General features: G+C 39.9%; 1 protein-coding gene across 1 annotated transcript in view; it reads right to left on the reverse strand.

Moving 5' to 3' along the window:
- The window catches only part of GREB1L (GREB1 like retinoic acid receptor coactivator), a 145,345-nt gene that overhangs the window by 18,625 nt on the left and 105,351 nt on the right, over positions 1-21,369 (reverse strand). Inside the window, exons 14-23 of the mRNA XM_050891288.1 lie at positions 18,571-18,897; positions 17,580-17,708; positions 16,853-16,987; positions 13,353-13,550; positions 11,276-11,456; positions 9,768-9,960; positions 8,184-8,317; positions 5,651-5,990; positions 1,360-1,475; positions 748-992 (exon numbers count right to left, since the gene is read on the reverse strand). Coding sequence (XP_050747245.1) covers positions 748-992; positions 1,360-1,475; positions 5,651-5,990; positions 8,184-8,317; positions 9,768-9,960; positions 11,276-11,456; positions 13,353-13,550; positions 16,853-16,987; positions 17,580-17,708; positions 18,571-18,897 — 1,998 coding nt within the window. The remainder of the gene's footprint in view (positions 1-747; positions 993-1,359; positions 1,476-5,650; positions 5,991-8,183; positions 8,318-9,767; positions 9,961-11,275; positions 11,457-13,352; positions 13,551-16,852; positions 16,988-17,579; positions 17,709-18,570; positions 18,898-21,369) is intronic.

The following is a 21,369-nucleotide window of genomic DNA, read 5'->3' on the forward strand; positions in this document are numbered from 1 at the left end:
ATTTGATGGTACAGCCTTCTGAAATTCAAGTATAAGACACCACTGTATACATAGATTGTTTGACACTCCTTCCTATGGGGAACAGAGCATTCATTTCACTGCAATTTTAATGTGAACCGGGCTATGCTCCCTCCTCCATATCAGTCAGGTTACTTGGTGTATGGGAAGATCTGGCACATGGCAAAGGTCCAGTTCAGCTGTCTTAATACCTCAAACTCATAGGGAAACAAAGGAAAGGACCCAGAAGTGCCTGAGGAATGCAAGGAAGGGACGGTCTGGTGGGAGATGATGCTCCATCGATGCCTGAAGAGGTAGGCCAAGACCCAGCCAATCTGTTGGTCTTGGCAAGGAGGCAAATACCCATCCTCACCCATAGCTACCCCCACAGTTACAAAGCATTTTTCTATTCCTAAAATTTTATACTATCCATTTCTAGTTTTTAAGATCTTTTCAGGATCCACCAGATGGAATTAGCAACAAATGTGAAATGTAAGTTTAAAAATAAAATTCACAAGGGACCCTTAGCTATGGCATACCATCCTCCCACTGCAATACCATCCCCTTTTAGCTGTACACAGGAAAATTTCTCACTGTGGAAAGAATCTGCTACTAACACTTCATTGCCTAGCTTGCAGCAGGATACAGCTAAGCAACCCACACTTGACTAAACATCTCAATGTTTGCATTCAAATTCCAATGACATAGGAACGAAGACTTGTTTTTCAGAGCAACAGCAGAATAACTGACCTGAGGTTCCAGTGACAGCGCTGCTATTACTCTGGGGTCGATCCAAGTCTATCAACAGCTCATCAGAGTCATTCTCGCTACCATTAGCCTTCTCATGCTCCTTCTCACTAAGGTCAAGAGCTACAATAGGCCCTCGAATTGCCTCCTTCGAGACGTAGCAGCATGCCAGGCCTACTTCTTGCTCTAATGCAGTCCGAGTTAAGTAGCTTGAGTCAATTAGTCGAAGGTCACAGTATTTCAACGACCTAGAAAATCCAACCCAAGAAAAAAGAAAGTTTCTTCTCTGACTTTGAAGAATACTCCCTATCTTTAATTGCTTATTAAATATTCATGAACAATTTTATTAGCCAGTAAATATAAAATTATTTTAAAATATTCAGCACATAAATTATGCTCCTTGGTACTTTGCACAGACATTCATTGACCCACACAATACAGTAGCTTTACTTTTCACAAACCACACTTTCCAAAATTTTAAACTGTTCCCAAATAAAGTCTAAAATACACTTTTTTTTGTGAAAAAATAGCCAGATGGTATCAAGCCACTTATCCACCCCCCAACTTATCTAAACATGTTAGAGAACAACCATATTGCAAGAGGAATAACAGCACCTGGGGAAAGTTTCTCCTAGAGGGTCTTTGCCAGTTAGAATAACAATGCAAGGTAGACCTTCCAAATCCTGATAGGTGCGAGGGATCCAGTCATCCTGGTCATATCCCCTCCAAGCCTGTGAACAGAGAAACTTCCAGTCACATTCAAATGACACCTTCTAAACCTTCACATGTTTTTTTTTTTCAGTTCCTGCTTTTTCTTTGTATACAGAGTTCGCTTACCCAACAGCCAACAGGAAGGAGACCTTAGGTACAGGCATGCATTTTTTCTGGTAGCGAAGTGTTAGCCAAGCATTAAATGCACAGAAAAAGGATGCACAGCATATGTTATTCAGTGCTGGAAACATACACCTGGTATGGTATTAGTGCGGTCTGTCAGAGAAAAATGCAGTTGATGCCTTTGATTTCAAGCTGGCACAGAAAAGTTCTTTGAAATTAACGTAAAGCTAAAGTAAGACCTTCAAGTGGAGTATGAAAATGACTCCATGATCCTCAAATATTTGCTCAATTATTCTATATAATGAAAGAAAAAAATTTTCCCTTTCACTGGAGGTAATCCCACAAGAAAGGACTCCTTACCTACAGTCTACCAAGGCCCAAGATCACAAAACTGTACCATTTTCCCTTAACACTGGAAAGGCTGGTAGCACCAGTCCCATGGCCTTACACCCTTCAGTCCCCTTGGTTCAGCGGAGCTTACTGAACCTGCCTGAGCCCATTTGTGTTCTATGTGTTGGATGCAGCCTCCTAAAAACATTGCTCTATCTTGAGCAACAATATCTTTCTTGCTGTGTTGCACGGTGCCCAGACTTCCAGATGATACAGTCAGTATTTGATCAAGACAGGCACGAGCACCCTACAGCAACTGTTAAAAGGAAGTAAAGCCGAAAGACTCAGAGACTCTCATTTAGAAAGGAATCAAGCCATTCTATCTCTAGAAACACTAAAATTGTATTATAAAGCTGAAATGCAAAAATGCAGGTTCATATCCAGCCATTCCTGTCAATACGTTATGGGTACTGCCAGGAAAACTGACAACACAGCCTCTTAGATCACTGACCAGTCAAGACAGGAGATCAGCAGAGAAGCTCTTTCCATATAACCCAGAGACTTCACATTTCCATTCTGATCAGACATTAAGGTCTCTCCAGACATGGAAATTAAGCCCTAATGGTTACAGAATCATCAGGATTTGAGCTACAGCATATCACCCTGCTGGAAAAAGACTTTCCTTCTTTCTTATCAATAATGGACAAAATCAGTTCTGGAGAAGACTCTTATCTAGCTGAGGCACAGAATCTACTTTGCTGAGTCATGACAGCAAGCCCAACCACTCAAACTGCCCATTAAAAATAGTATGTGTATATATATGTGTATATATATATATTACTCTTCTCAGCACAGATGTGCAAGACAATGAGACACAGCTTTCTTGACAGAGCAACAAGACTTATGCAAGCTTTGTGGAAAACATACCTTGCAAGAAGAACCCTATCTTGAATTCCCTCTTGGTTCTTCTAGTCTCAATCTGTACCCTTGACCTGTTCTCTCCTTATCCTTCCTCCTCCCCAGAAAGGTCATGTTTTGTGAGTAATCTTCTCAGGCAGATGAAGGGGATTGAAAAGGAGGACTCACTAGTGGATCAGTGACTCAGCATGCCATCTGACCTTCTGAAAACTTCCACCAAAAAAACCCCTATGATTATTTTTTTCTTAGCTTAGGAAGAGCACGATTTGAAGTAATATCCCCCTCTTCTGTTATGGCTCTATTCTCTTTCCCCAGTTCTCATTATTTTCCCCTGCTGATTTCAGCATCCTCTATATAACACGTTCACAGAAAAAAATTATTCGTCCAACTACCTAACAACATCTACTGGCTCAGTAAAGCAGCCTTGGCAGCAGAGAGATATTTTCTGGCTCAGCAGGGTTAGTCTGCTGTGTGTTACCCTGCCTCTCTAGTGATGGAAGTTTCTGCAAAAGTGCATGGCTAGAAAATGAAATAGGGGAAGACAGATACAAAGCTGATTTTCTTTCTGCTAGCCTAAGGACTTAAAAAGAAGCCTGGGTTCCTGGGGCTTTGAGCTGTAAACTTGCATACGGAAGATTTATTTCTTGACCATCTTACTCAGGAGGGGCAGAGCGCTACAGCCCTCTGGGCTCCTCACTTCTGAATGCCTCCCAAACGGTTTGATTCTTGTTACACTTAAAGGGTATGCCATGACAGCATGCCTGGTCCACAAAATAGTTATTTAAATTATTTTCCATCTCTTCTTTCATTCTGTACCTCTGGGTGTACCATTCCCCTTGAAGCCTGGCTCCCTGATGGAGAGGACTGACCTATCTGGCTGGCCAGAAGGCTGGTTTGACAGAGTGGGGAACAGTCCTGCTGCCAGCACTGCAGAGACAGCTGCGGACCCTCCCTGGGGCACCACACACACTGCTAACACCCTCTTAGGAAGAGGCTAAGTTAAGTCAAACTTTTGAATTGGGGTTGCTAACAGCTATAAAGTTTCCCTCCCTGCCCCTGAAAAAGGTCAGGACGAAGTTTCATCCTCCCTGCAACCAACAGCAGTTATTGGCGGGACCAGCATTTTGAGCCTCAGCCTCACCAGCAAGCACTCAGTAGCCTCATATTGCTGTGCCACACACACACACACAAAAGGCCTGGGTGCTCGTAGTGGAAGCAGGCAGTGATCAGTTCCCCACTTGCTCTAGTCCTCCAGCTTCAGTACTCCATCTGACCTCAGCAGAAAAGACAAGCAGCACGGAGACTAAATCAAAATTGTCTGCAATAAACTAGACTCAATGGTAGCATGGCTGATGAATTTTATAATGGGAGTCAGTCACCCAAACATATGCTCACACCATTTCAGATACCCTGTGTTATCCCAGGCACCAGAGCAGCAGGTATGGCAACCCAGCACAAGACTCACAGGCGACCTTCATCATTCTGGAGCACCACTGGGATAACCCACCTAAAAAGATACTACAGACTTATCTTTGGGCAACTGAATTCCTCTCCTCACTCCCTTCATATGCACGTTTCAGAATTGAGTGGGTTTTTTCTAGTCACGTGCAAGGAAAGAAACAAGTCCAGAATCCTACATCTTTGTTTACTCCAAAAAAGCATCTTATGTTATAGGGGAGAGGAAAAGAAGAATTGTTTAGAAGTTTTTTCATTCTCTACCTGATCAAATTCCGCTATTCCAGATCAATGGCTACATGGATATTCACCTGAAACAGCTTCACACTCAATCCTGATCTGTGGTAAAGGCCTCACAGGCTGCTCCAGCAATGTGTAAGGGCTGCAACCCTTTACAGCAAAGGGCCATAAAGAAGCCCTCACAGGACCCACAGTGCAGAATGATTTAAGGTTGGAATTAATACCTAGCCAAAAGCAGCCCGCAGCACAGAGCTGCTATCTCACATGTCATTTTCTCCTTCATGACTACTACTTTCCTCTCTTCCCTCTCCTGCTGCAGACAAGGTTTGAGCAGCAGAGGTGGTAGCTTCTTTAAAGGACATTTTATCTGCTTTTGGTTGTAGGCAAGCTCTTTAAGAAAGACTCACAAAATTAATTCCTTTTCTGCATGCTTTTGAATACACTGTATAACACATAGTAGAAATGCAAAATTAATAACTCTGTGAGGCTTAGAGCAAGGATCAGGACAGATAACCAGAATTACTTTCAGGCTGGTACCTAAGGCAGGCAATCTGTTTCCCTTTGTTTAATGTAGCGAGGTTACTTCAGGAAGTGGGTTTGGCTAGTTGAACCATGCTCTTACAAATCCATGCAAAAGTTTAGCTTGGTGCATATATGCTGTGCAGAAGAGGCTTTCAGCGTGCAGAGGTTTAAGAAAAGAAGTCTATGACAAACAGAATACTTTACCAGTTATCAGAAGGGCAGAAGATGGATGGACAGAGCAGACAACAGATACACTAGACAGACAGATAAGCTGGTGGAAAGAATTAGTTTGCCTAAGGAGGTCTGAGCTCTGCTTTCTGAGATTCAGAGACGAAACCTATCTGACTCATGCTGTTATTCAACTTTAACAAGAGAGATAACATCCAGTGTTTGACTTCGCGGGCCAGTAACAATTCAATTTTCTTCCAAGTTCTAAATCATTTATGCTCATCAAAAGTACAGCAAACTTCCATGGAGACAGATACAGAACATGTACCCTTTTCCTATAAAATAATTAACCTATAAACATGTGGGAATGAACACAAAATGTGTACGACAGTCAGATGACTACAATGGGCATACAAAGAAATACTTAGTTTCTGCTAACCTTCAACCGTGTCACAAAGTGTTTCGCGACAGTAAGCTCTGAGGCAGGATTCCCAAGGAGGATCTCAAAACGATACTGCAGACCTAACTTGTCTCTTACTTCTTGTAACCTCTCCTTGGCCAGCATGGCTAGCTGCACAGACGGCACCCTAATGATGAGCATGTGGCCACAGCCATTCTTATCCTTTCCTGGAGAAGTGATAAGGTCATCCATTATGCTGAGTGTTTCGGGTGTGCTGTGATCTCTTAGTGAGGCCATGGTCGTGAGAGCCATCAGAGCTTGGGAATACTGCTGAATGAGAAGGTAGCAGCGAATCACCATGCTGTGCAGCCGGGGGTACCTTTGAGGAGATACAGTTCTGTGTTAGCATATGCAAAATCACAGCAATGTCTGAAAATTAGCCAAAAAACAGGACTGTGTGGTCAAGTAGTACCCATTTTTTTCTGTAGCGCTCAAAGAATGAAGCCTTTGATTTTCATGGACAGTAATTTTGCACAAAATCTAACTGTGTTTTAAGTAAATGCATATAACAGTCCAAATGCAGACAATAAAGAGCAAAGTCCTGTGCTCAAGTAACTGGAATTATAAACTTCTGTTACCATCATTTGGGCCAGAATCTCAGCTAAAGATTTTTAACTTGATGGAGATACAGATCATCTCAGATCCGGTTCACTTTAAGAGCATAGGCTAATAATTGCTTTGCTGTCCACAAGTTTTTTCTTCTACGAACTTGGAGGACCATCGCTGCTTCAAGTGGTTTGTGGGAGAAGTACTTCATAATTTCACTTCTCTCAATTTCTCGACAGAAAGTTTGACTTACCAATAGGGATTGCTGGCTCTGAGCCAAATCTGAACTTCCATTTTGCCTTTTAACTCACATAGCCAATGTTTCTTTTTCTCTCATTACAGCTATATGCAGTGACAACAGATATGAACTCACAATGTAAAATGCTAAGGAAAAAAAAATTAAAACCTACTCAAGTAAAGAAGCACTCCATTTCTAGACATTCCCCACGAGTTCACTCACCACCATAATACAGAAAAAAACTATGCTATTATGCCTTGAGTGCTAGTCTTGTGCCACAGAAGTCCAAATGACTAAAATAACTAAAAGCTCCAAATTTCTCTGGTCTCTTTCTTGAGTAATTTAATAGAAAATATGGGATCCATTTGAACAAAGTTTTGTGTCTGTCTTTAACCGATAGGTACAGTAGCTCGCTCTGTATACCATAAGCCAGTCACTAAACCAATAAATTTTTAAAACACTTTTTACTCCTCCTCCCATGAAAGTACCCACTCCACTTTTCCTACTAAAACAAATGGAGCCTTTTTTATAATACCAAAATGTCTGCAATGTTTTCAGACTTGTAAGCTTGTATGGCTCACCCACCCAGACGGAATAACTCAAGTTTCTTGAAAACAGAGGCTAAATCGATAAACTGTGACGCAAAAGCATATCCTGGCTCCAAAGTAGAGGTTCACCTCCCATCAGTTTCTAGTCTTACCCTAACCTGATATCAGGGTAGTATTTGCAATTGCACTAATCCTCCTTCATCCTTTTCCCCATTCACATTTTAAGAACAGAAAGACAGCAATAGCGAGCACTATCTCTTCCATTGGACTTGACCAGAAAGACTATGAGAAGCCTGAAGAACTGACGTATTAAGATTAACTGATGTTATTATTATCACATTCATTCCTTACCTATTTGTAGATAATAATAAATATTAAGGATTAATGATGTATTTAATTATTCATTTATGTTGCTAATTTAACACATTTGATATTGTATTTTACTTAATAAATATAGATACATTTATAATTATTATATTGACCTAAACAAAATACAAAAAACAGTACTGAAGACAGAACAATCCTGTTCTAGTAAATACGAAAATACAATGAAAACTATAGCTTGAACTGTTATAAGGGATCTGTCCTGCTGATATGTAGAATAGATTAACTCCACATTGCTGGAAACGACAGTACTGCCTTCATTCCTGTAACGTGCACATTTAATTATATCATGGAGATGTGCTATGAAAGTAGCTTGTTCAGGCAGCTGCAGGGTACTAATAAGCCACTTTCAGGCTCTGAGCTGCAGGAACCAAAACCATAGCCAACTAATGAAATAACAAAAATGATGTTTTTGAAATGACATCACTCACCTGGGCCACGACTGACAAGTCTGCTGGCAGTCTCAACAAGAGAGACACCAGAAGTGGTGAGGTATGAAACCTCTGGTACCTTCTTAGCTTAGTGAGGGCTGAGCCAAGAGAAGAGAGCAGCACAGCTGAGCCTGGACTGCTGCTGAATGGGCCTAATCTCTTCTATAAACAAATGAAAGATATCCCCTCCTTCTTCAACAGCACTAAATTTGTTACAAAAATAAAAATTGCACATACTTCAGAGATTCCAATATCAACACCAAAGGTCATCATGTCTTCGTCCCCCTGTGATGGGGCTCATAAATATATCTGCATCCTTAAGATCCCAATTAAGCAGGATCCCAAGCTCCCATGTTACTATTTACCTTTCTAAAAGTGTGTTGACCATTTTTTCAAAGGTTTCATCACATCTCAGAAGGGGACTTGTGACTCCCCATTGGAGGGATTTGCTGTATTCATTCAAACCAAAGTACAGCTTGTCTTCACTTGCTGCGTCATCCTGTTCCACACAGAGATAACAAAACCATAAGGAAAACTGGAACCAATTTTAATTTCTTTTGTCATTTAAAAAATAACTGGAAAGTATTTTCGGAAGCAAAGTATCCTTTCTCTTCATTCATTCTCCCTCAGTGATGCTATTTGTTTGTTTCAAAGAATACAATAAAATGTAAATTGTTTTTTACTTAACTTATTATTTGTCTACAGCTAGGAAAGACAGATGTAGGTCCTTGCAAATTTTTCAGTATATCTCCTACCTGTGATTGCAGGGGGTTTCTAGAATCCTGCTAATTATTTTCTGACTCCCTGTCTCTGGCATTATATCTACTGACAACTGTTATCTCATTTCTATCTAAAGCAGAACCTGAAAACAGAAGGATTATTAATTTCCAAAATTCTTCTTGATTGTCAGATTCTACACATCTCTAATTCCAATCAGAAACTAATCATTTCTTTGCTGGAATGTAAATCTGCAGACAGCAATCAGAAAGGCAGAATACTTGCTACCTCTAATTTCATGAGGCCTTTGCTGGAAGCACAGCAGGGTCTCCAGTGCATTTACATCACCAGTAATCACTAGGAATGTAATTAATCACATATAGTATCCCCTTTTTTTGTGGGTTATTTTTTTAATCAGAAGACTGAAAGTTGTTTATTTTTTACTTTTGGGAAACAAAAAATTGTTTAGACCATTTTACAGAAGGTCATCACACTGGCTTATGTTAACAATCAACCAAAAAGCAGACTTTGAATATTCATTTACTCCCTCATTTCCACTATTCTGTTTGACTTCTTTAACTATTTTTTACAGCTACCACTTTAAGACACTTTACAGACACCAATGGTCCACGCAACACAGTAAAGTCAAACTTGACATAAATATACCAAACAAGGAATAGGAGCAAAGGATATTTTTAAAGCAGGTTTAGCCAAAACATCTTCAGAATCAGCTGGCTGAAATGGTGAAAAAAGCTAATGGCACAGAATGTCAAACAGACCTTTCCCACTACTTCTCTGCACAATGATGGCACCAACTACACCAGAACTTGTTAACCTAGCACACAACTTTTATTAGTACCAGAGAAGTAATGAACAAATTTGACAGGCTATGTGACATATAACTTACAGTCAAAAGTCAGACTGCTTGAAAATGGAAAGCCAGCTCCAGAGCTTTATGGCATGTCTACATAGCTTTGTCTGACCAGAGCACTGAAAGTAATTTCTCATACTGCGTGACTGGACAAAGAAAAATGTGCCGTTCCTGGGCCTAAATATCAATGCTACCTCTAACATCAGCATCCCAGGGATACGTATCTGGAGCCTGAGAGAACAAACTCCAGCAGAGAAAGAGCTCCCTTCTAACAATTTTCTTTAATATGCATCTGCTAGATTCCTTTAGGTGTGAAGTCCACATTAAAATTCACAGTTAAAATTAACAATTAAACACTTACCACAGTGTCAAATTGTATCCAATGTACCTCATTGCTAGAGCTGATCCTCGACTGCTGCGTTTGCAAGGCATAAGGAAAAGAGCTGACCTGAAGAACAAGGAGGTTGAATGCTTCAAGGACCTCCCTGCAATTAATAACTCTATCAGCCAGACCATGACTAGGCTCACCATGTGACAGGGAACTTGAAATGGCACTGCAGAAATAAGAATGCAAAGAATTGCCTTACTGACATCCTGAGATTCAATGGATTACTCTCTTCCTGCAGAAAAAACCTCCAAATGATCATGGCACTGAGAATTACAGCTCAAAAATCTCTTTGGAAGGGTGAAAGATCTCAAAATCATTTGAGTGTTCTCTGTGGGTAGACTCAGGCAACAGAGGGAAAAAAACTAAATAAAGGACCAAAATCTGCTGAAAGTAAGCAGGTGAATTAGTGTGCCAATTCAAAGACAATTGGATGGAGGAAACAAAAAATAAGCCAAAGCTGATGAAATCCCTCTCACTGAGAAACACTGTTGCACGAGCTGTGGGGTTAGGATATAGTAAGAATTTTACAAAATCCAGTGGATTTTCCAGCCCGAAACAATGTATTTCTAAAAGACTGGGGAACCTGACAGTCTCCTGATGTCCTGATTTTCAGCTCCTGGAATTATCTTCACCTCCAGGATATTCAGGAATTCCAAATTCAATGTACAGCAAAGACAGTAACAAAAATGCGACACTGGGGATAAGGAAGGAATAATGTTGCTTCTATCTATTTCTCAGCTGTCCTTCAAGGAAAGTATTTTGTTTATTATAACTCTGATACTCAAATGAAACCCACAGCCTTACGCACCATGTCTAAATCACATTAAGATTTTTCTCCTCGGTTTACTCATGGAACAAGAGCAGAATAATTAGCTCTCTTTTTCCATAGTAAGGTTGTGATACAGTGTGAAGAACTGCTTCTGTACATGTGTGTACGTGTTGTTGTGTTCAGATCTAACACTGGCCAAATTCAACACAGCTGTTTTTTAAAACCTTTTCTTACAGTAGCTGGGGCATTTTTCAGATGATGCAAAGAGTTAAATGTCTGTAAGCCTTCTTATATTAAAAACAACACTATCATCAAGGATAAAAACGTGAATTAAAACATAAGTGGCTTGTGAACATGCGAGAGATTTGGGTTTGAGTAGAGAAAAAGGGGCAGAATAGGAAGAAGACAAGAGGAACAAAGAAAGTTGCAAAATTCAGCCCTTTTTCCTGGACTTCAGTACCATAGCACTTACCCCTACAAACAGTCTTGTTAGGGATCCAAAAATCTGAAACTAGTCTCACCTGTCTTCAACTGAATCAGAATTAGTTAACAAATATCATGAGCAAACAAAAAAGACGATTTCTGATTTTGAGGCACAAAATGCCTTAGGCCTAGAGAAAGCATTGTGTGTCTAAGATGGTAGTCTTTTGAAAAACCTAACTGAAAGATACTGGAAGAGGATGGTTTTCCTTTGGTAGATTGAAGCAGCTACCTTGTTAAATCCACGTGGGCATTGTCATGAACCAGCACAAACAGTGTGTAGGGATTCTGCTTCACTCGTCTCATGAAAACTTCAAATTTTGTTTGAATCTCATTGTCTAGCCGAACCACGTATTTCTCGGCTCTCTGATATGCCGTTCCATTGTCTTCTAGGCCCAAGTCCACAAGGACACCTGTCAGAAAGAAGAATACAAGAAAAATCTTTTCCTTTGAGTGCATCCAAAAATGAAGTGTCAATGGCAGGTTGCCACTTGTCTGCCAATATCAGGACTCAGCAAAATCACTCATATACCCTAGTAAGAAAATTATTATCCAAATGCATTTTCTCTCACAACGGGGACCAAAATGTGATTCTTGCCTTCTGGATTTCCTCCAAAAAGTGCCTGAAGACCTTTCAAAGACTTCTCACATTATCAAAAAGAAAAAAAACTTCAGACCTCCATAAAAATTTCCAGATCAGTGCTCAGTTGGCTATGCTCCATGATCCTAGGCCAAACTTGTCCACATTTAGGTAATATATTAATCCTGCTTGAGTCAGAAAAAGTTATCCTGACCTTTCCTTTGCAAAAAATCATAAATGTACATAAACCTGACTCTCACTAATATCATATCATACAAATTTTTTCATGCCCTGCTTCAATGTTACCGTCAATACAACTGCTCTCTATCAGTCTTTATAATGATAGATTGCCATCATATTCAGAAAGTAGGCATGAGGTAATGTATATGGCTTTGAACACCATTTGAATTAAACAAGTAGCAATAAGCCACCGTGAAATGTGGGTAAACTATGTATTTGCCAGGGTCTTAATGATTTTAAAAAATTATTTTAAAAAGTAAAGTAAAAACCATTCGTTTAAAAAAACAAAATAAATGTGAAACCCTGTTAAGAGATATCAGAAAACCTCTGGTTTAGTGTAGCAGCAAATTAAGTAAATAAAATGTCTGAAGAAACAAGGAATGGAATAAAAAAAACCATAAAGTTATGTCAGAAAGGAAAAGAAACCCGTACTTTAAGTAATCTATTTCATTCTTTTCATTTTACTAGTAAAATAGTACAAAGCAGAGGAAAAAAATACAGAGATGGACCACAATATTGAGCAATATCAGGGCATATCTGCACAATCAAAAAGTGTGCGACTGTTTAGTTCAGAGTAGAAAATAAGAGGGAAAAGCCAACAGCTACCCAAAACCACTCATAGACGCATTACACTGGAAGCTCATATTCATGTTTTTCAAATGCAAATACAGGGGATTATTAGATAAAGCTGAAGGCAGGAAAAAAAAAGTGTTCAGCCGATAAAAAAAAAATCCTAAATACACAACTATCCTAAGGACTTCATTACTCCCAGATATCAGAGATCAAGAGCTAAAAAGGACCAAACATCTATACGGATAGTCTTTAGTTCTATCAGTAATTTTCTCCCCAAAGAAACTCTTATGCTTTTCTGGATACATGTCAGTGGCTAACAGAGTGGGTAACAGAGGTCATTCTCAAGGGAGACATATTCCATAACCTCTCCACTAAAGCTTTGTTGTTCCTCTTGAAGCCATGGTACTAGCCATGGTCAAACACAGAACCCCAGAGAAGAAAACTCACCATCTGAATCAGCATGGCAATTATTGTGTGCCAACATGCATGTATTACTCAGGCATTTATCTACCTAATAAGAGAGCTTCCTGCACATATGCCTGTGCTAATACATATGAGAGCATATGCACAAATGTGTACCTAGAACAAATGGCACTAACAGGACTAGGGGATAAAAGATCTGAACAGCTGCATTTGCTCATCCACTCCCTCTCTTGACAGTTGAATGCTTCTCCAGGTCATACATTCCTCAGACCTGCATGAATATAGCAATTTCTTTTGACACTTACAGGGCACAGCTTGCGCCCAGTTTATGAAAGGAAGATATTTAGAATTCACCAATGATACCAACTAATGGAGCTAATATTGGACATGCAAAATACATGTTGGAGCAACTTCTCCATTTGTACCAGATACAATTTAATAACATCACATACTGTGGGGCTTAACAGTCTCTTTTCCCTCCCCTCCCTTTTACCTGATTGTCGAATCCGTTGAAGTGTCTGCTGCACCAGGACTTCTGAACGGGGAACTATAACGATGAAGTCTACTTTGCTGAAGTGGCCCAGATCCAGGCTCTGATTGCCACTGTCTGCTATAGCACAAACCTGGGACAAGAGCTTTCTGGCAACTGTAAGCTGTGGCTGGTAAATTTGGAAGGTATCAACATCCAAATCTAGAGTGTGTTTGTTTGAAAAAGAAAACAAAACACAACAAGAAACATGTTTACTTTCCCACCCCCCCAATAAACATGATCCTCCAAATAGCCTACCCTCTATTATCAGAAGAAAAAAAAAAAAATCAATCACCAGAATAAATCCCAACACTCTGGAGAGCTGGCTACAGATCACAAATGTCAGTTTCCTTTTTTTGATCAAAATATGACTACATATCAGACTTCAAGTACAACACTGCCCATTTTTTAAATGCCCCAAGTGTTTTGAGGATTTTTCACACTGCAACCCAAGGAAGCCTCAATGTCAACATAGTGGAATGCATTCTGTTAAATGAGCCAATACATACATAATACGCATGCATATATACATAAAAATAGATAAAAATAATGTGTATGTGTATATATATATATAAAAAAAATACAGGGTGTGGGTGTATACACACATAGATCTAATCTCCTCCTGATATCTGCAGTTCTTCAGGAGCATCCCTCCATCGCTCCTGCTGGGAGAACCAGCCATGGGTGTTGAGGTTGCTGGGTGCTGTGGTTGCTGTGCTCAGGGCATGATGGGATGAGAGCCAGCACACCTATTAAGCTAAGGAAACTGGGCCTGCATTGACCATCTTGCCAAAAAGACTCTAACAGGACAGCAAGTCGGCTGGGAGTTCATTTGTATATCAGCTCTACTCTGAAGTACTGAGCCCGCTCTAAGTCAGCACCAAGATAGCCATATGTCTATATACTGACTGATGGTAATTATTGAGAGCAGTCCTGCGGAGAAGGACCTGGGGGTATGGGGGGATGAAAAGCTGGACATGAGCCAGCAATGTGCGCTCTCAGCCTAGAAAGCCAACTGTATCCTGGGCGGCATCAAAAGAAGCGTGGCCAGCAGGTCGAGGGAGGTGATTCTGCCCCTCTGCTCCGCTCTGGCGAGACCCCACCTGGAGTACTGCGTCCAGCTCTGGAGTCCTCAGCACAGGAAAGACATGGACCTGTTGGAGCGGGTCCAGAGGAGGGCCACAAAAATGATCAGAGGGATGGAACACCTCTCCTATGAAGAAAGGCTGAGAGAGTTGGGGTTGTTCAGCCTGGAGAAGAGAAGGCTCCGGGGAGACCTTATTGCAGCCTGTCAGTACTTAAAGGGGGCTTCGAAGAAAGATGGGGACAAACTTTTTAGCAGGGCCTGTTGCAATAGGACAAGGGGTAATGGTTTTAAACTAAAAGAGGGTAGATTCAGACTAGATATAAGGAAGAAATTTTTCATGGTGAGGGTGGTGAAACACTGGAACAGGTTGCCCAGAGAGGTGGTAGATGCCCCATCCCTGGAAACATTCGAGGTCAGGTTGGATGGGGCTCTGAGCAATGTGATCTGGTTGAAGATGTCCCTGCTCATTGCAGGGGGGTTGGACTAGATGACCTTTAAAGGTTCCTTCCAAACCAAACTATTCTATGATACGCTGCGAAGGGAAGATGGGCAATACACTTAGGCAACAAATCTCAATTATTGGGGGGGGGGGGGGGGGGGAGGCATTTATTTGTTTGGAGGTTTCTTGATTTTTAATAAAATTTTAGTCTCAGATTTATTTGAACTTCATAAAGAGAACTGTGGGACTGGAGTTTTGCTTTCTATAGGCACATACCAGAGCATTCATGTTTCCTCAAATAAAAACATGTTCCTATATTTCAGTATTTCCAGTAGGTAAATTTTATGCCCAGCAATCCATGTTTCACTAGCCCCTGAATATTTTCAACTTGCAGATTACCAAATTAAATCCTACAATGCCATTACAGTTTTTGTTTATGTCAGTTTTTCTACTACAAATTAAATTCTGATTAATGGACTGCTTATCATAAAAATTACCTAGGGCAAATTTCTTAAAAAAACAAAGAAAAAAATGCAAAACTACTGCAAATTTAATACACAAGAACTATTGTTGCTTTTTTTAAGCAATAAGCCACTTCATAAAATCTTGCAATTTACATGAAAATTGGAAGGTGTTTGGGACGAAAACCTGGTATGTCCGTTTTATATAGACGCATGTGTGTTTGTGTGTGTGCTTATCTCCTGCTCAAACCTGTCTCAGTGTTCATTTCAGTAATCTGCTATGGGAGAAAGGTCCCTCTCACTGCCTTGGAGACTTACCTCTCCTTTTTTTTATTCAGGCAGATTCCCAGTAGCTTCAGTCATTGTAGAGCCATATTTTAAAGACAAAACTAGCTCAGAATAATTGTTTGAGAAAACATGAACGTTTAAAAAAGCACCGCTGCACATCATGACATAGTAAGAACAAAAAAAATAACAGAATCAAAAGATCCTTCTCCCTTCAAATTAATACTCTGAGGAAGCTCAAGACTTGTCCTTCTGGGGGTGCCAGAACCCAGCAGCCTTCCTAATTGGATCTTCTGATCCATGCGGAGACTATAAGCCACCTTGCTTTCATTCAGATCTAACGCTGAGCTGATTAATTTAAGCTAACTAATGTGAATCAAGAGCATACCTTTCTTTCACAGCGAAAAAGCTTTACTGGAGGTTGAATTTGCTTTGATACTAGACCTAAAAGAATCTCAGTGTTCACAACAGCTCGGTGTATCTTTTACCATCACTGTCATATGAGAAGGAAAGTATGGTTAAAACTGTGAATACTGAAAGAATTCCAAAATGGGAAAATTATAATTAGCATTTTTAGACAGGCAATCCTAGCTCATCTTTTGAACCTAAGTATCTCATCACATTACGCTGAATAAGACACATCTCAAATAAGCAAATTATAGATTACACTTGCCTAGCACTTTCAGTCCAACATCTTAAAACACTTTCCCTAAAAGTGTAAGCCTCAGAGCACGAGTCTGTAATACATATTATTACCATTTTACATGTGGAAAGTGAAGAATACCAGAAGTTAAGAAACAGAAGGACACCTGGGGAGATCAGAACGAGAATACAGTTCCCCTCTGCCTTAAGCCCAAGGTTATATTCCTTTTCTAGGTGCAAAAGGGTGAGATGAGTCCACACTGCCAACGTTACAAAGGAACATCTTCTCTACTCTGCCTGTTGCGTAACAGGAGATCACATATTTTAGCTTAGGAATTATAAAACATAGGGGAAAAAAGTTGAAGTTGAAGGTTACTACAGAGATTTTCTGTCTGAGAAACTGCTGTATTGCTACATTCAGCTAGCAGTATTAATATTTGAAGGTTGGCACACTGACTGCAGCTGTGCCCTCAGATTCTTCTGAGGCACATACATTTTGACATTTAACAAACTACTCACTTATTTCATGTCTTGCACTTAAAAATATTACCTGGTTCTTGCGTAGAAACCATGGCAATTGCCTCCTGAGATGACACACACTCGCTAACATCTCCATTAAAAGGAATAATGACACTTTCCCCTCGCTGCTGTAGCATTTTCTCCAGCAGCTTGTCCAAATCATCACCTAGATAAGAATTAGCAACACCAAATTATCTGGAAGCTGTTTCAGAAAAACGGTGTAGAACATTACATACACACATGTTCTCACATAGCTGATGTCGAATCTGCAAAGGGGCAGGGGACCGGAGATACAGGGAAGAGAGGGAGGGAGAATATTTTTCTCTTTTATTTACTGATTTGCCAGTTGAATGAATTCCAAAAAAAGAAACCACAGCTGAATAATTTCAGCTCTGTGCCTTTACAGCTAGCGGTGACATCTGATGATTACAAAGAAACACATACTATAAAACAACCTCTAAAACCTATGCTAAAAGCGCAACCAAGAAAAGACTCATGCACTTAGGGGTGCCCTGCCATCACATTCAGCAGTATAAACAGTGTTAAAAATGTTTTGCCACAAAGTGAGTAACTCGCACTGCACGGGTGAAGGAGACAAGCACTCCTTTACACACAGTGAATGGAGAGAAGGAAAGAATGCCTCTCAGTGGAGAGGGCAGAGCTGTATTCATGTGCGCTTCAACTGCTGAACAGGAGACACACCAACCCTAAAGAAATTACTCTCTTGGTTAGAACTTCTGTTCCTTAGGATCACTCACCTAAAGATGTATTTTTGAAATGCGATGCCAGGAAACTAACTTTCCCTGTGATGAGCTCGTAACTGATCTCTTTTAAAAATTCACTGGTGGTAAGCATGCTTTCTGCAAGTGCCCTAGATTGATATTGACCTGGAGAAGAGGGGGAAAAAAGCAAGAGCAATCTTTAATACAGTGCACTATCAACACAACCTTTTCATCCTAGAAGTGTCAGGCACGCTGATCTTCAGTCATGGATCTTCACTGCCTTTACCCAGTAGACTGGGAGAGTAGTTTCAAGTCTCTTTCGCTAGTGACAGGAGAATTAGTTATACTGGTTTAGCACATCCTTTGCAAGCTGTTGTCCATAGTTTTGCACACTTGGGTGACAAATGATATGCAAAATAAGTATTTGTACCTTAGATGGAATGGAGGATTCTGGGTAAATATGAAAAAGTAATTATCCCGTGTGAAAAAAGTACAAAATTGACATTACCGATTTATCTGCCTACAAAGGAGAGATGACTAGTCAAAATCCACTTCCATCCAGACACATTCATGCCCACACAAAGATCACAGCCAGTCACCAATGTGGAATTTGAAAATCAACATGGTAAAAAGGATAAAAAGTATGTTCTGTTTTACAGTGGTCTGCAGAAGACTGTGGTCAATCCAATATTGCCATGTGAAATAGCACAGGTGTTACACAAAACAGAGAGAGACAAACCGACTACTTTGTCACGGGGTCACATCAAGATATCTTCTAAGGTAGCCACACAAACAATAAAGTCTCAGGCCCCTCAAGGAGTAGTAATGACTAGCATACAGCTATTTTTCTAGATCCTCATGGACGTCAGTACTCCGAGTCTTGATGGAGGAATAGTAAACCATGACATTGCAGTGTAACAATACAAAGGAGAATAAAAAGAACAAAAGGGATTTAAAAGCTGGAACTCGAGAAAATTAATTCAGCAAAATCGCATTGGTATTCGAAGCGTACTGCAAATATACTCACCTAGGACTACTACGCAGAACTCATTTCCTCTTATCTTGGATGCACAAATGGCAACTACATAATCTGGGAGCTTTTGCTGATGTTTCATTTCACTGAGAGACCTCAAGGTCTCTGAGATGCCCTCTGCCAGCGAATTCTGGGTAACAACCACGTGCACAAGGTCCCGGGACACACTAGCGATTAACCTAGCAAGCCAAGGGAGTTGACCCGGTGACACAGAGATACACTGCGCGCTCATTTGCAAGGATCGCTCTCTGAGAGTGAACTCCTGCATAGCTTTCAACATGATCTGCTCAAATTCTTCCCTCAGGGGTATTTGGTCAGGACCTACATTGAAAACAAACAAACAGAAGAACAGTATCTCATATCAAAATGTTATTGAACCAGGAATAATCACATGTCTGTCTTGATCTGACAAGCTTATTCACCGTATTTTTTACATTTACAAAACCCACTTGCTACTCAGCGGATATCTACCCATATGGCTTATCCTTGGGTTTTCATATTAGAAGCCTCTCTCTCCTACCATCTCCCTTTTTTTTTTGTTTTAACAATGAGGTATTCCATCTCAGTCCTAGCTTTTCTACCTTCAGAAATTGGTGGGACAAACAAGGGAGCGGGAAAATATGTGCCTTTTGCCTGGAACAGAAGGATTAATCATGTAGCCTCCATAAGTTTTTACAGCAGAAAACTCAAATGCTTATCCTCGGCAGTCTAATCGCAGCCACACAGTATGACAAAGCCTGTCAAGTGGTCTTCGTTTTGCTTTTTCTCATCACTCATACTAGTAAACTAAGCATGGATGTAAATAGACATGTTTAACATCTTCTTTTACTTCAGTTAAATTAGATTAATTTAGCAAGTCTTCAAACTTCTAACTTAAAGAAGTATATGCAAGATATTTAGATCGACATTCCCCAGACTTTGTAAACTGTATTGCGAACTTGAATTGGAAAATAGAAATATAAGCTATCCTATCATAGCATCAGTCCCCCAACTCAGCTCCAATTAACATTTTGCTCAGTAAGATTTGTCTTATTGTCAAAGATACTCAGGAAGAGATAAAAATATTCATGAACGTAGAGTAAAAAGTAACCATAGCTTAAACTGCCAAGATCTCAGGTCAGTGCCAAAGGAGACAGCTTCACGCTTCAGCAGCTTGCTTTTCTATGACAAAAAGGGGGGGGCTTAAATACCAGAGATATGCGAAATGCTGCTTTTGGTTTTATGTTTTCTTTCACGGCCAAAGACAACAAGCAAAAAGGGCAGTGAAAAAAGGAAACAGAAAGATTGTGTGAGAAGCAGGGCAGGGAGTGGGTAAATAACCTATAGTACAGAATCTGTAAAAACTGCTGCCTGTTGTCATTTTGCCTTTTTGAGAAGTAACATATGGAGAGTGTCACCATCCATTTACCATAGGATGTTAGGACAACTATAGATGTGTAAATGCAAGGCTGTTTTCATTTTTGATGCAAACTGAAAAGTTCTAATGAGTCTAATTTAACGCAGCATGGGCATAATTTTCTCTTTATTCTTCTCTTTTTTGGAAATATGTTTTCTTTTCCCTTCTAAGAAAGCATCACACATTCTAGGTCTTTGAAGATCTCGAAATAGAAAAAATAGACATTTATTGACAGAGAGATACATCTTCTGCTGCAGAAATAAAGTCTATCTACAACGTACCGACCACAATAAAAAAGATGTTATACACTAAAAGAAATAAAAGCAAGCTTTTGCTGATTGAGGGAGGTTACTTAAAAGACAGGCTCTAGACACAGGGGTCACCATGAATCCAAGAAAATGAAAATAATTGTACAAATGGAAAGACTTCTGTATGAGAACACACAGAATTTAATTCAGATGATTTATACGAGAAAAACTTTAAAAAATAGTTAATTATCAGAAAGGCACTGATAAGGAAATATTTTGAAATTAGTGAAGTGTTTAATACCACACGTGGCTCATGGCAGTCTTTCTCCACAACTACCCAGAAAAATAATGGAACTATCAGATGAGATGGAAGACAAAATGATAGATACTGATTTTGGTTGTGAACAGTTTCATAAATAAATATACAGGAATCTGTCAAGGTTAAAAAGGAATATTTGGAAGCTTCTCTACAGAAATGAGTACGCAAAGGATCATCTTGACTTCAGAAAACAAAACTGCAAAACAAATACTAACATGAAATATTAATATCTGAAAAAGACCTTATTAACATAGTTATGCTTCCAAAAGCACCTACAGTTTAAGACAACATATTCAAATGCCATCCATTTCTGGGTAGACACACTTCATGGTGCATCCCACAGAGAACTACTCCTCCAACCATCTAAGACGGGGAGAATTGCTGGAATAACCTCTTGCTTTGAGTGTCTGAATATCCCTTCCACTGAAGACAAAGACTTGTTCCTGCCTTGACTCTGGATGCGCATTCAGATATTGAAGCTACAAAACACCTCTGGGTGTCACGGCATACACATAGTCAAAGTGATTCAAATGTACCACAACAAGAGAGAAGGGAGAATGATTTTATAATTCTAAACAGGTAGTTAAGAGGTCCAAAAATCTCCTCCAGCTGAAAAACCAAAACACAGACCTTAGCACTGCGTAGGATGAGATTGTGTTTGTAGAAACAGTAGTGCAATAGTAAAAAGCAGACGATTACAAATGACAGAATATAACCCATACTGCAAATATAGGCATTCTGAGGTATAAAAACAACGCTTGAGAATACTTCGCTATGAATGCTGCCAAAGATAACAAACATGAAATCTGAGTAAGTACAGGAGACAGACT

Source organism: Gymnogyps californianus, chromosome 2, assembly GCF_018139145.2.
Source record: "Gymnogyps californianus isolate 813 chromosome 2, ASM1813914v2, whole genome shotgun sequence".
Taxonomy (NCBI): Eukaryota; Metazoa; Chordata; class Aves; order Accipitriformes; family Cathartidae; genus Gymnogyps; species Gymnogyps californianus.